Genomic DNA, 16873 nt, shown 5'->3' with positions numbered 1-16873 from the left:
ATTTACAAAAATTCATGTTTGGTTTTTTTTTTTTTTTTTTTTTTTGGTACGAGGTGGGCTAGTTGATGATGATGGAAAGGATGTGGTTTCTTTGTTGGTTGGACTAGCTATTCATGGTGGTGGTGGGATAATGTTCATGATTTTGATTTGTATTGTTATCATCGACATCATCATCATTATCATGGTTAATATCATTGTCCATTTGTCGTAATACCATTATATTAGGTAATGCATTACGTCGTCGACGCCATTGACCAAGACATTGACTTTGTTTACGAAGTTGTTCTAACCATTCACGCATTTCGGATTGTGTTTCGGCCTGTATATAATGGAATGAAAAAAAGTTCAGTTAGTTCAATGGCCAATTGATTACACATTATAATACATACTTTTAATAAAAGTGATTCTCGTGATTCAAGTTCATGTATTTCGAAAAATTCTTCACTATCAAAATCAGTTGCTTTGGCTATAACACACATTGATAAATTGAGAACATCCTATATACATAGAATAAAAAATATGTTCAATTTGAATAATGGAAAATATAAACTAATACTCACTCTACATAATGTATAACGGCCATTTTTTTCTTTAAACAAAATTAACATTGCTTCACGATCGCCATTAATCTTTGATTTGTTGCCAGGATATTGTTGTTGTTGTTGACTTAGACTTAAAGAGTTAGAACTACTATTATTATTAATACGTATTGGACTTTTGGAATTGGATCGATGACGAACATTAGATGATCGAAGTAAAAAATCATTACTTTCGGAACAATCAACATTCGATAATGATGAATGATTAATGTTGGCTATATCCGACAACAATAATGATGTTGTCTGTGTGATTGATGTATCCATATTTATCGTTTCCGATTCGGATCCATTGGATGATCTAACAATAAGCACTGCATGTGCAATAGAAAATTTCAATGTTCGAGACCAAATTTTCGATGATGATGATATTGATGATGAATTTGATAATGAATTATGTAAAATAGTATGTGTGGAATTGCTCATGATATTGTTATTGATTGATGATGAACCACCATTATTATTGTATGATGCATTTAACTGTTCCGAACTTGTAGCTGTTCCTGATCGTTCAACAATAAACGATAATCTACCAATCATTATAAAACGACTTTCATCCTGAGGCCATTTTAGTATATCCAAGGAAGTCTAAATGTTCATCAATTGAATGAAAATGATCAAAAAAAAGAAAAAGATTTTTCTTCTTATTCGTTTACCTTTTTAAGTCGAACATGTCCAAAATCTTCGATAACATGATGATGTTGTGAATCATTATTACGAATACGCATCGATGCTGATGATGATAGATTTGAAATACGACGCCAAATACGTGATGTAGTAGCCGCAATTGAACCTTTTGTTTTTTGATTAATATTATCCAAATGAATTTCTAATTTCATTTGTGTTTCACGTAATGATTCATAATCGGCATAATGTCGTGGTGTTACTTTTACCAATCGATTCAATAATAATGGATACCTTAAATGATAAAATGATTAGCTTATTATTATTTTTGAGAAACATATTTTGCGAATATTTACTTGGTAATTCGTTGAACTGGTACGACTAAAAATGATCGAAGATTCATTCGTCGTAACAAAGCATTTTCCATTTGTGAAACTCGAAGAAATATTCGAAGCAATTCTTTTTCCTTTTCCAATTGATTTAATAATAATGAAGCAGATGCTTGTCGTATACAATAACGTTCGAATACAGTAATCTTTTCAAGTAAACATTCATTAAACAGTTGACCAATGTTGACTGTAGTAAGATCCTGGATACAAAATCAATTTGTTAGTAAAGATTTTTGTTATTAAAAGAGCTAAATAAATGAATGATTGACATGAAATGATAATTACCTCATCACCTTGTTGTTCAATAGCTAAATCGACAGCATCCTGAAGAAGTTGTGCTAACTGACAATTTACATCGATTAATTGATCTAAATTCAAAAAAATATCATCAACTTGTTGTTGTGTTAATAGGCCGGCAACACTAATCGGTTTGGCAAATTCTTCCAATATAATCTTTAAATCACGACCATATTTCAATTCAGTATCAACAATTTCCGAAATAATTTCTTTACGTTCATTACGACGTTTTTGACATGGATGACATACATAATTAAAACTATGATAATAATGTTGTTGTTCGTGTTGTTGTTTGGATCCATTGTTCAAACTGGTTATCGGTGAACGATTATTGCTGACCATATCTTCATGTCGTTCACAATCCAAACAAATTCGATGATGATCATCATCTTTATTTGTGGATGCTACAATGGTGGTACGGCAATCAATTTCATTACCAACACCTGAATCATTACGTTCAACAGTTGGTATAATTCGATTAGCCAGAACATAATAACCGGATGAATTAGCACTTGAACTACTTGTTGTAATAGCATCATCATCATCCATTTCATCCATAGTTAGATTTGAAATTGATACACCAGATGTTGCTGATGATTCACTTGATGCATTACTTATATTACTAACACGATTTCGACGTGTACTTGCCATCGTTGATCCGGTTATTGATGATGAATCATTGTTGTTGTTGTTGTTGGCATTGATAAAACTAGATTTTTTCTTTATTAAATAAACTAAACTTTCTTGATATTGATCATCAGCCATACAAAGTGAACTATTACCCGAATCATCATTTCCCATTAGATATCTGGATTCAATATCTTCAGAAATTATTTGATTATTATTGTTGTTGTTGGTGTTGTTATTGGTCAATGTTGACGACGATGATTGACCAATATGGCTGTTGCTATCAAAATCAATTTTATCCATACAATTGTCAACAACAAAACGTTGTCGTGCACCATTCAAATAATTCAAAATTTCATCACGATGTGTTCCCATAAACAAACGATGTTTTGTTGTTTTATTTGCATCATTTTTGGCCATAGATATTTCTTTCGAATCAATATAACAATAATCCAGCTCTTCATAGATGTGATCATCTATTTCTGTGTTACGATTATTGTTGATCATTGTCGGTTCATTATGACAATTGTCATCGGATTTCGTGATCAAATCAGATTCATCAATATTGACTATCGGTTCATCATTATTATTATCATCGATAATATCTTGAGATGTTGACATTGTTGTAAATGAAAATGAACAACCAGAATCGATACTTTTATTACGGATATGATCATCATTGATTGATTGATTGTTTAGATTTATATCATCATCATCATCATCATCATCAGCATCAACATTTTGATTGATGGAAAAATTTGATAAATTTAATCGTCGTCCTTTGATCAATCGATGATAAAATCAAATTAATTAAGTTAATCAAAAGTATTACCAAAAAAAAACTTACCAAGTGAATGATTTGGTGATCGTTTAATTGTTGCTGGACTATATGAAAGATTTAATTTCTTTGCCAATAATGATCGTACACTACCGGTTGAATAAAATTTTGTCAATGGTTGTTTGCCTGTTGTTGATGATTTTTCATTATTCTCAACATTATTATTATCATCTTCATTTGATATCTGTTGTTGATAACGTCGAGCTGGAACTGGTGGTGGTAATGGAGAAATTGTAGCCGTTGATGACGATGAAAGTTGTTGTCGATGATTTTCATTTTTATTCTCATCATTTTGATTCTGGATCAAACAACATCCTAATAGAAAACGAACAAAATGTAAATAAAAATGAAAAAAAAAAATTGATTTTTTTTTTTTTTTTTTTTGTTTCTTTTATAGGGGTTTCACACTACAGCAATATTTCATGAAATATATACACGAAAATATTTCAGCCCATAAGGTTGAAATGGACTGAAATATTGCATTTGAAATATTTCATTCACATTGCTGCTAGTGTGAAACCCCTATTAAGCAAATGTTACGGATCAATGGATCAGGCAAGTAAATCAGTCATTCACTCACTCGATCGATCAAAAATCAATTGAAATTTTTTTTTTTGTAGAAATTAGATCAAATTAGATCAACATAACATAATAATGATGGTGGTTCAATTTCAACTTAGTAGTCAAGTTAGGTCGCACACGAGTACAACAAAATATTTTGTCAATCTAAAGATTGGGTGTCAAAATGAACATGTGTGACATGTGAACAAAAAAAAGTGGTGGAAACAAAAACCGTTTGATTGACAAACGAATAACTTTCTCATCGACAATTTTGTCCAGCCAAAAAAAACAAACAAAAAAGACTTCATTAAATCAATTCACACACACGATGATGATCTTAACCAACCAACCAACCAACCAGCCAACCAAACAAAACAAACCAATCGACCAGCAACAAGTGAAAATGATCAGTACAAAACTTTCGTTTGGAAACCCCGTTCACATAGATAAAGATTATTATTAGCGATTGATTTCAGTTTGAAAAGGCGTTGGTCACAATCCACACATACCGAAAACAACGAAAATTTCCATTTGCATTCAGCGAAAAACGAAAAGAAAGAAAAATTTTTGTTATGAAATTCAGCCACCACCACCACCACCATCATCATCACTACCAACCACCACATTTCGAAAATACAGGAAATACAAATCTTTTGACCCGACCGATCATGTTTTTCCGCGTATTTGAATTTGCAACTTTTTTTTTATTATAAATGTCACGATCCAAGGTGTGTTGGTGTTTGGTTGGCGGTGGTTGTGGTTGATGATATGATATGATAATATATAAGTCACACCAATATCGTGACTTTCAAAAAAAAAACAACAAAATTAAAATAAACATCAACCATCAAACATGAAACAAAGATGACAATCAGGTCTCGATAAAACAAAAACAACAAAACAAAAGCATCTGGACTATGACAATAGGTTTGGTTGAATACAGGTGGAAAACAAAAGATTGGCATCAATTCTCAATACAAGTGGTTGATTCAAATACACCCTATTCAATTTTCTGTTTTGTTTGTCGTATGGAATATGTTAAGTTAACCACACCTCATTCATGATAGAACAAACAAAGCATAGATCTAATCTGATTAATGAAGGAACAAAAAAATTTTTTCCAAAAACAATATGTTTGAATATTGAAAGTCAATGTAGAAACTCTTAAAATAAATTTTTTGATGGCCATTTTTTTGATCAAACAATAATCGATTGCCGATTGATCGATTCGATTAAACAGTGATTAACGATGTGGCACCCACATATGTGTGTGTTGTGGTTTTTGGATGTGTGATCACGAACCATGAAAATCCGAAACAACATTATTCGGTCAATTGAATTGAAATAGTGATCGAAACTTGAATTTTTTTTTGTTTTTGTGGTAATTCAAAGATAATCGTGACCTTGAACCAAAGAGAGAGAGAGAAAGACTATAATTTATGGATCGGGTTGGTGATGGTCATGGCGTGTCATGCATCCCATAATAACTATCATTATTATTATCATCTTTGAATGGCCTATTTCTTTCGCATAATAATCTTCAAACACACTTATTTGACCAAAACTAAACAAAAATAACCTAATCACAACCATCACCGTTATTTATTTTTGGTATTTACACACGACGATATGGATTTCCATCATCATCATCATCAAATCATAAATTATCCTCATTCTATCAATCAATCATACAGATCAGTCAGTCAGTCAGTCAGTCAAATATATAAATCATCGATTTTTGATGTGGATATAAACTTACCATCATTGGAATTATCACCAAAATCGGTCATCATCATCATCAAATCATCGGGTGAACGAGAAACATCATCATAGTAGCTGCTACTGCTGTTACCACAATGTTCACCACCATCATTATCCAAATCTTCTTCATGTATAATTTCGGTAATTATATGACTAGCTGATCTTGAACGATTTAAACTACTACCAGCACCACCACCTGATGATACTGTTCCTGAAACATCAGATAATGAAATTGATGCCGCTGATGAACGTTTCATACGAAAATGAACATGTTTTTTTCCTTTCAATGAAGAATCTTCCACATCATCATTATTGATGTTGATATTATCATCAACATTGTTGTTTTTGTTGACAACTGAAACAATTTCATTCAATGATGATGATGATGAAAAATTTGTCTTTTTCAATATAGATTTTACACCTTGATTTAAACGTTCTTTTAATTCATTTTCAAATGAACGATTATTATCTTGTTGACGATTATTGGATTGTTTTCCGTTTTTCGGATTTTCATTTTTTGGATTTTTTGGCAATGTTGCTGTTGAACGATTTGTCGTTGACAATGACGTTGATGGTGCAGTTAAAAATTCAGGCGGAGGTGGTGGTGGCGGCGGCGGAGGTAGAGCAGATGGTGGACATGGTGGTGGTGTATTCTTTGGACGTTGTAATGAATTTATTGGTGGTGATTTTTTACGTTCAAAATTAATCTTTTTATCATCTTCGTTGGTTAGAATTTCGGTGGATTCTTTTTGATGATTTTCCAAATTGATTTGACCATTATTATCATCTTGATCATAATCAGGTTCTGGTTCATCAATAATCAAGGGGGAAACACGTTGATCAACAACAATCTGATGTTGTCTTGGCGTCGTTGTCAATCGATTCAACGATGAATCAGAATTTGATTGTGAAGTAGAATCATCAAATGACCATGATGATGATAATGAACCACTTGAACGTGTACGTTGTAATGGATTTATTTTTGTTGTTGTTAGTGATGGTGGCAGTTTTGATTGATTTAAATTGATAGTTTGATGATGAGGACAATTATTATTATTATCATCATCAACATTGGCAAATTGTATGGCTGAATAAACAGTTTGACCGGCAATACGAATACTGTTTGTTTTATTGAAAAGATTATTAATTAAACGATTTTTTGTTTTTTGATCTTTACAATCAAGACAAGATGAAATAGCCGTAGTATCGAATGTTTGATTAATTTTTGAATTATCATCGTTGTTGTTTTGCTTGTTTATCCATGACATAGAATGACTAGATTTGACAGTATCCGCTTTATATTTTAATTTGTTATTGGTACGTTTGGCTATTTTGACTGTAGTAGTATCTTGAAATGATGATTCTTGATTAGAATCATCATCATTGGTCAAAACAAGTTCATATGGATTAACATTACATTCCAATATTGATCGTCGATTTTCGGATTGTTTTCCTTTTTGCGAAATTGTTGTCGCTGCTGCTGATGATGATTGCTGTGATGCAGCAACAATTCTATCCAATGATTTCGATACATTCGATACTAATCGTCGTTCATTGATTGTATGAAATGGTTTACCCATTGTTTTTAAATGACGTTTGGTTTGAGTTGTGTTGAATTGCTGTTGTTGACTTGAACGCTGACAATCCGCTAATAATGAATCATTCGATATTGAACGAATATTTTGTTGTTGTTGTTGTTGTTGTTTTGAAACATTTGAACATGGTGCAATTAATTGACTATCATCATCATCGAAATAATGATAAGAAGGTGCCATGAATGTTGATCCAGTTAGACCACGACATACACAATGATTCATATTATCTGATGAATGATGTTTCGGTGTATTACCGGCAACATCTCGGTTAAATAATTTGGCCAATGAAGGCGGTATTGATGCCATTGCTTTTGATTGCGACGTCGCAGCATTTGGAATTATTGAATTATTTTGAGCATGTCGATTTGATATGGTTGATGTTGTTTTTGTTGATGATTTACGTTTCCAAGTAAAAAGACCATTCAATGGTGATGATTTTGATGATGATGATGATGGTGGCTGCTGTTGTTGTTGTTGAATTAATTGTAGTTGCTGCTGCTGTTGCGATGGATGATGATGACCATTATATGAATGTCCATGCATTCTGTTTAATCTGGCCACACGAACCGTATTAAAATGCTGTTGATGATGATGAGGATGATGATTATTATATGAATGATGATGATGATGATGATAAGCAGCAGCAGCTATATGATTATGGCTATGGCCTAAGGTTCCCATCATAATTGGATTCGTATGTAATCGTAATGTTGATTGATTTGTTGTTGATATTGTCGTTGATGATGATGATGTCATTATTATGTGATTATTACGTTGTTCCATTATTAATTAATTAATCAATCAATCAATCAATCAATCACAGAGAGAAGAGAATATTTTTGCTGTTGTTGTTGTCAATCGACCACTTATTGATCATGTTTTGTCTATGTAAATAATAAAAGTGGACAAAAAAAAAAACAGAATTAGAAAACAAACAAACAAACAAAAATGTTTTTTTTTTTGTAACTATGAAAACCAAAATAAACAAGGTAAAATCCTTGAACTTGAACAAAAACAAAATGATTTCAATCCTTAATCTAATTAGAAACAAGAAGGGAAAAAATTGAATTGAATTGAATCATCAAACAATTTATTTTGGCGGATTAAAAAAATACTATGGATTATTCCTCAATCAACATCAATATCATTTTCAAATTGAAAAAAAAGATTTCAAGAAAAAAAAAACTGGAAAAAAACTGAATGTCATTTCAATCTTCTTCCTTCTTTCCATTATCATCTTTCTATCTTTCTTGATATTATTGTATGACGATGATGATGGTCAGTTTTTAGTTCGGGCAAAAAAGCGAAAAAAAAAACGAAAAATGAAATCATTATTCATTTTCATTTCATAAATGCTTTTTTCATTCATTCAATCACATCATTAAATGAATGAATGACAATGGCATAATGTTTTTGGCCAAATATTTTTTCATTATTATTGTTATTGTTATATAAAATTCAATTAACCAAAATGATGATGATGATAATAATAAAATCACGTAGTAGTTTCGTTCGTTTGTTCGTTCGCAGTGGCCAATCTTCCTTCCTTGATTTTTTTTTCATCGTCGTTGTTGTTTGGTCTAAATATCTGTTGATCCTTGAAATTTTTTTTAAAACGATTTTTTTTCAAAGAAAAATGAATGGAAAAAAAATCGTTGATAGCTCAATCGATCATTCATTCATGGCAAAAAATCTCCTAAGAAAGAAGGAGGAAAAAGTGAATATTTTCATTTTTTCGGGGTAATCCAAATCGATCGATTCAATTCAAATTGATCGATCGATCATTGAATATATCAATGACATTATCATCATCATCAACCACGTGTTATGGGAGCGTGAGGCAAAAAGAAACAGAAACTCATAGCGCCGACCTAGACCTCGATGATGATGATGATGATGATACCGAATTGATGATGATTTATTCAAGAAAAAAAAAGGAAAACTCTCTATATGAATGAATAACAAGCATAAACGTGCCTTTTCATTTAACCATATGGTCCTCTCCCTTTCCATCATCATTAGAATCATTGAGAAAATTGAATTCAATTTTTTTCTTTTTCTTGAAAAATATTTTCGTGTTTTCATTTTGTGCCCACACAAACACACACACGCAATCCGTTTTTTTTCTATTGTTTAAAAAACGAAAAAATATTTCCAAATAAAGTCTTCTTTTCAAATTGCTGTTGTTGTTGTTGTTGTTTGTGATTTGTTTGTTTGTTGTTGTTGTTGATAAACTGGGCCAAACAACAACAACAACAACAACAACAACATGATCTACATTGGTAAAATTCATTGCATCCAAAATAAATATATAATCATTGCCAATATGCAAGCTCACACTTATGGTTTGTTTGTTACGGCATTTTTTTTCTGTCAAAAGAATCTTGATCATGGTCATTCATTCAATGAAGTGATGAAATTTCAAATTTTTTAAAAAGAAAAATTCAATGATTTGGAATTTTGAATTTTGAATTTTGAATTTTGAAAAATTCTTTTCTTTGGTTTAAGATATGATGTGCAAGTATTGAGCATAGCAACAAGAAGAAATTCCGATAAAAACAAAATGAAATTTAAAAAAAAAAAAACATTTGAAAAAAATGTACCAGGTTTTTTTCCTTTTCATTTGCTGACACAAATAGGAATCTAGGATTATTATTATTGTTATTATTTTGTTACCAAACAATTCTCGATTATCCGGGGTGTTTTTTGTTTCTGTTGTTGTTGTTGATAACAACAACAAAACACAGCAAAACAAGGTAATTGAGAAAATTGTTTTTCGTTTCATTTTCATTCATCCAACCTATCTGAGGATCAATTTTTATTTCCAAAGGAAAAAAAAAGGAAATTATTTTGAAGGGAAACAAAAAATAAGGGCAATCCTGTATGTATCGAACGACAACAATGAATGATTGACTGACTAACTGACTAACTAAGCAGAAGAAGAATTAAGCTCCATTTAAGCTAAATAATCGTGATGAATTTTAGTTTTAGTTTTCTTCTTTTCTATGTGTTTTAATGTTTCAATTGGATATTTATCATCATCATCATCATCATCATCGATTGATTATATAAATAAGTTTGGAAAGAAAGAAAGAAAAAAAATCGAGAGTATTTTGCAAAATGAATGAGAGAGATAGGTCAAATCTAGGTATGTTTTCAAGCACAGAAGCCATTCAAAAATATTCAATTCAAAAATTGATTAATTAATTAATTAACATAATCAATATCGATCGATCGATCGATCGATTGATCATCATCATCATTGGTGGTATGATGGTCACGATGAAAAACTTTCCAAAATTTTTATATAATCAATCAGGTTAACTTAGTTTGATTTTTCCATTTGAAAAAAATCACGACAAAATTTAAATTCAAAAAATCTAAAGGGAAATTTGAACAAGGACAATTGAAAAAGTATATTTGTTTATTATTTGGACATCATTATTCATCATTAATTTGGACATTATTTATCCTTGAAATTTATTGCACAAATATGGTTTTTTTTGTTCGTGATTCGTGATCATCAATGATTTCAATGATGATCATTGTTCAGTCGATCAAATGGAAAACATTACTTAACAAACAAAATAAAAAAATGTTCCAATTCCAGTAATCTAAAGAAACTGAATATATTTGGTAGCCAAAACATCAAAAGAGAAATGAAGAGAAAAACCTGAACATTATTGGTGAATCAAATCGATTTGATTGATTGATTGATCTAGTTTTTTATTTATTTATTTATAATTACAAGAAGAAAAAGAAGAACATAATGTTATTTCAATACAAACAAACAAACAGAAAATGAATGAAAAAAAAATTGATGCTTTTCACAAGTGTTTTGGATAGGCTAAAAATATAACTCTCATCATCATCATCATCATCATACAAGAGTCATTTTGTTGGTCATTTCATCCAAAAAAATCTAAACAATCATTTAGTTCATCATCATCCGAATCCATTCATTCATTCATTCATTCAAATGAAAGGAAAAAAAAACATGGTAAATTGGATTTTGATTATGATTATCAAAAATTGAATGAAAATCCATCTTCATTCACACACACACCACACACACAAACTCATTTTATTTCATTTCAATTCAATTTCAATTGAAAAACTTTTTTTTTCTTTTTTTTGCTTAAAAAAAGCAAAAGTCCAAAATGATGACCGTTACCCATTACTAATCATTGATTGACGTGTGTTTTTTATATGAAAAACTTTTATAGAAATGAAATGAAATGAAAAAAATCACTCAATCTAAATCACTGATTTTTGGTCTAAATTTAATTTTTTTTCTTCGTTTGCGTTTGTTTGGATATTTTCTCATTTTTCAATTTAATGAGCTACCTGTTGTTGGATTTGTTGATCCTTTTGGATTTTATTTTCAGATGAAAAGAAAACAACAACAACAACAACAACATCGATCACCTTGTATTTTTTAAAAAAATACAGGGTGTCAATTAAAAAATTGCCCCAAATGTAATTGTATCACTAACATTCGTAACCACAAAATGATATGGTGGACAAAAATATATCGATACTATCGATATTTGATAACAACAATTCTTATCTTATTTTTGGATCATAATATCTATATAGCCAAGAGAGACTATTATCATCCAAACATCTAAACATCATTTGATCAAAAAAATAGGTAGGCAGCCCATTAATCATCATCATCATCATCAATGATTATCATGTTACCGATGACTTTATTCATCAAACAACGAAAAAGTCCAAAAATCAAAATGATGTCCAAAAAATCAAAATTTTATCCGGTTATTATCTACCGAATGGATCCATTATCCAAGCATTGGCTTGTGGCCAAAAACTATCAAAGTCAATTATAAGTCAATTTTGCTAAGTCAATCCAATCCAATCCATCGATTGATTGCTTGCTTACACACACAGACACAGGAAGTAATCAAAATCCTAAAAAACAGTGAAAAAAAACATCAGTGAAAAAAAAGGGTTTTTCATTCATTGAAACATGGAAAACATAGCCATTATGCAGATGAATTATCATGTATCTTATCAACACTTTTTTTGTTGTTGTTGTTGTTGTTGGTGGGCTAATCACACACCCACTCTTTCTTGCTATAGCCATTTTCGGAATACTTTCCGGTGTTGGGAAACTTTGAATTGAAAATTTTTCTAGAAATTTTTGTTTTTCGGAAATAATTTCCTCAAAAAAAGAATGGAAAAAAGAAATGTGTGACTTTAAAAAAAAGGATTATCTCAATTTAGAACAACAACAACAAAAACGAAACCAATTCAATTGAAAAATTATCCAGAAATTTAGAAAATTAGATCAGAAATAACTTTGAAAAAAATCTTTACCTGGCTTCACATAATGTTTGTTTGTTTTTTTCGCATTTCTTTTTTTCAAAATTTAATCATGTCACCAGCTCAAAAATCAACGACAATTATGATTATCATCATTGAAATCAGTTAGTCGGGTCATCACTGTATGATGATGGCATCATCATCATTATCATCAACAGCAGTATATTTCCCAACCACAAATAATAATAATATGTCTGGGGAAAAAAAAAGAAAATCTTCAGAAGATGGAAAAATCATCTTCTTCATCATCATCATCAACAAGAGAAAAAAAATTTGATGGTCACATTCTAATTATAAAATTTGTTGATAATAATGATAATAATTATCATTATAATCCAACCACCACCACCACCACCACCACCACCACCACCATCATCGTTGATTTAATAATGAACTTGAAAGAAATTTTAACCAAATCAAAATTTTTCCTATTTAATCTTTATGACTGAAGAAGTTGGGAAAACTGATCAAAATGAACAAACATAAATAGCTGGATTTTCGGGGGGGGAGGGGGAAGGTGTAAAAATATCTGAAATCCCGGTTACACAAACACTAATCAAAAGGTATTGATATAAGTTTGTTTGTTTGTTTGTTTTTTCTTATTGTTCTTATGGCAAATGATGATGATATAACAAAATTGCCAAATAATTTTTTTGCCATTCATTCATTCATTCATTTGAAATTTCATTTTCATTCAGTCAATTTGATACAAAACAAGGTTGACAAATTTTTTTGTATTCATTTTGTTTGTTTGTTTTTCTGTCTTATCATCGTAATGATAAAGATTATGATGATGATAAGACAGTTTATGATAATTATTTAAATCGTAAATAAAACACGAATAAAACGGCATATAAATTTTTACACAAAAATTTTTACCTTGACATTTTGTATTTTCATATTCAATAATAATTTATTAATTATCATTTTTTAAAAAAAAACACAGTGATTTTAGTTTCAAATCGATCGTTACAAACCAAACCAATAAAAAAAATAGAAAAATTACAAATTTTAATCTAATAATATATTTCGTAATCAAATTTCGAATAGAATTGACATTTTACACACAGACCACCATTATCATCATTATTATTAATTTCAAATTGAATGTAAATAAAACTAAATAAAGATGACATTATTTCATCAAAAAATCAAAATCATCATTTCATCATCATCAAAGGTCAATATAATCAACAAAAAATGATGATGATCAAATCAAATCAAATCAATCGAAGAGAAAAAAATAATAATCATCCTTTTCATCATCGTCATTCGTTGAAAGAAGAAAAAACACTGAAATCTTTCAAATTAGTTACAACTAACCAAATTGATGTGTGTGTTTTGTTTTTTTCTCACATCCAAATCCGGTTGATCAATGTCCAATCATCATCATCATCGACAACATTGAATTGTTTTGTCTGGATGGCTGGCTTGCTGAAAGAAAAACATTAAATACTAAATGCACACTACTAGTGTTTATCAATCATTTTTTTTTTATTCAAATCTTCTTGTTTTTAACCCGGTGTGAAAAAAAACCTGATTTAAATGACGAAAATGATGGACATGATGAAATCCAGATCCATGGATTTATAACAAACTGAAAAAAATCAACCGAAAAACTGAAACAGGATTCCCATTTTTTTTCGAAACGACTTTCAACTAAATAATTTTCATGGATGCTATTCATTCACTGACTGACTGACTGAGTTACTAAAGTCACACTGGTTATATCATCATATTATAGCCCGAATAATAACCTCAATTTTGTTGTTACTCGTTTAGTTTCTCCTGTAAACAAACTTTTTTTTATAAAAAAAATCAAAACAAGCAATCAGTGTCTGTAGGTCATCACTAGCTATAGCCAGCCAGTTTTAATATGTAATGTCTGATTTTGAATCTAATGTAATCAACAACGAGAAAAATGATGATATGACGCTGATGATGATGATCAGAAAAAAAATCGGATGAAAATTTTCATTTCATAAATAAATAAATCTAGATCGATCGATCGATCGATGATGATGACCATCAAATTTTGTTTTGATGAAGTTCAAAATTCAGATATTGAATCAAAGAAGAGCATTTGGCCATTGGTGACAAATAAAAAAAACTTTGTTAAACAAATTGAGAGAAATGGACAAAGATTTTTTTTTCTTGAAACGAAAACAACCAGATTAATTTAGCAAAACAAAATTAATGTTGATTTTGTTGACAAAAAAAAAAAAAAAAAAAAAAAAACACAAACCATTTTTGGCCACAAATCTAATCCAATATGCCAACGGAGTGTGGGTGGCTGATGATTTGATGATTTAGAATTTTCATATGTAATTTTTAATTCAATTTTTCAACATAACACACGCGTACACACAAACAAAACACTTACCGTTTATGTTATTGATTGGATTGGATTGATCGGAAATGAATTTTCTTTTGATGATTACATTGAAAGATTACAATATTGATCCAGATCAGATCAAAACGTGACAAAATCAAAAAAAAAAAACAACATGGATAACAGCAACAACAACAAAAATCTGAAATCTGAAAGCATCACATAACAACAACAACAACAAAAACCCGGTGAGAAATGTAAACAAAACCGAAAAAAATATGTAGAATGTGATTGTGAATGAATAAAATAAAAAACCTATGATGACCTATGACCCGAAATAAAGAATCAAAACCACACACACACACACACAAACATCATAAATGAATAAAGCAAAGGTATTTTCTGGATAATCAAACATCATAATAATAATGATCAAGATTTACCAAACGAGGGAGAGAGAGAGAATAAATAAAATATTTTCACATATTCAGTTCTTCATGTTATGTTAAATAAATCAAACTTTGCCCTTATAATTCATAATCATTCATAAGCAGAATTTATCGTTTTTTTTCTATTTTGTTTGCTTACCATATATATTCTTGAACAAACACAGAAAAAACATTAATATTGATGTGATTTGGTTGTGTGTGCATTTATTTATGATGTTTTCATTTTGGCCAGTTCGTTTTGCTTGTTGTTTTGTTTTTTGGACATTCCGATCGTTGTTGATTGTCGGTTGATGAAGAGAAAAATATTTATGATGTGTGTGTAATGATTGAATCTAGGATCATCGACAAAAACAACAACAAAAAACTATGTTGAAGTTCATCACCAAAAACATCAAACAAACAAACAATTCACATAGGAAAATTCCTGGATGATAAATTCTTTCTTCTTCTTTTTTTTTGTTGAGGGATGAATTAGATGAACTTTGACGCGTGTATATTTGTTTATTCTTGATTAGTTGCTATGGCCAAATGCTTAATGTTGTTGTTGATGATCATCCAAAGATCAAATTATCATACATTCCTAATCACTAAAGTGTTTATCACATTTGAAACCAAAAAAAAATCACAAATATTATCATGCACAAAATGTATCACATTGAAAAAAAAAGTTCAGACTGGAAAAAAATGAAGAAGATTTTCAAACTTTAAAGTTTTTTTTCCTATTTTTGGATTTAGGACAGACACTGGGAGAAAATTTTCACTGTCACCGAAAATATCCAAGCTTAAAATTTTTTTCTTCTTCTTCTTCTTTAATTAGATCATGGTCACCATACTGAATGATGATCATCAACAACATCATCGTCGAAGAGAAGATTATCATCTTGGCATTTTCCCCACACACACTTCTAATTTTGAATTTTTGAAAACTTAAAAAATTCACACAAACATCACATCACATAATAATAAAATGTTACATCACTATGTTAGTAAAGCAAAGCAAAGCAAGCAAAATGAATAAATGAAGATAACCTTAGTACATGGTTGATGTAACCAGATGTATGTATGTATTTTCCATTCACATTGAATGACAGGTTGTTGGCTGGCTGGCTGGCTGGTTGATCATCAGGTTGTTGATGATGATGAAAACGATTATGACAATGTTGGCATTGGATAAACTAACCAGTCAGAAAAAAAAGTGGTATATATCATTCGTTATGGTTTGCACTGAAAAAAAGATTGACTGCAAGAAAAAAAACTTTGATGCTTTTTTCGTTGTCGTTTCACATTCAAAATATTAAAGGTGTATAGCACACACACACACACACACACCTTTGCATAAACAGTTTTGTTATCATTATTATGTTTGGTTGGTTGGCGGCATCAAAATAAAGTCACCATTCTATTTTTCTGTGTGTATATCCATCATAACTCCATTTCTCTCTTTCAATGTTTCAAATG

The 16873-nt window shown here is 30.2% G+C and overlaps 1 protein-coding gene across 1 annotated transcript; it reads right to left on the bottom strand.

Annotated features, from left to right (window-relative positions):
- Nucleotides 1-17: 17 nt before the first annotated feature.
- Nucleotides 18-16873, bottom strand: RhoGEF64C (Rho guanine nucleotide exchange factor at 64C). Its single transcript, XM_075821256.1, has 9 exons — nt 15555-16873; nt 5692-8172; nt 3381-3686; nt 1895-3312; nt 1577-1809; nt 1253-1514; nt 561-1184; nt 390-497; nt 18-319 (listed from the first exon to the last, which is right to left on the bottom strand). Exons 2-9 carry the CDS (start codon nt 8069-8071, stop codon nt 104-106), a joined length of 5547 nt encoding a protein of 1848 aa, XP_075677371.1. The 5' UTR covers nt 8072-8172; nt 15555-16873; the 3' UTR covers nt 18-103.

This window comes from Dermatophagoides pteronyssinus, unplaced genomic scaffold (genome assembly GCF_027571235.1).
Source record: "Dermatophagoides pteronyssinus isolate colony J.1.1.1.1 unplaced genomic scaffold, Derpt_VIB-CSIC_2022.12 sq0009, whole genome shotgun sequence".
In the NCBI taxonomy this organism is placed as follows: domain Eukaryota; kingdom Metazoa; phylum Arthropoda; class Arachnida; order Sarcoptiformes; family Pyroglyphidae; genus Dermatophagoides; species Dermatophagoides pteronyssinus.
The sequence above is the reverse complement of the archived record's forward strand: the minus strand, read 5'-3'. Positions and strand labels throughout refer to the sequence as shown.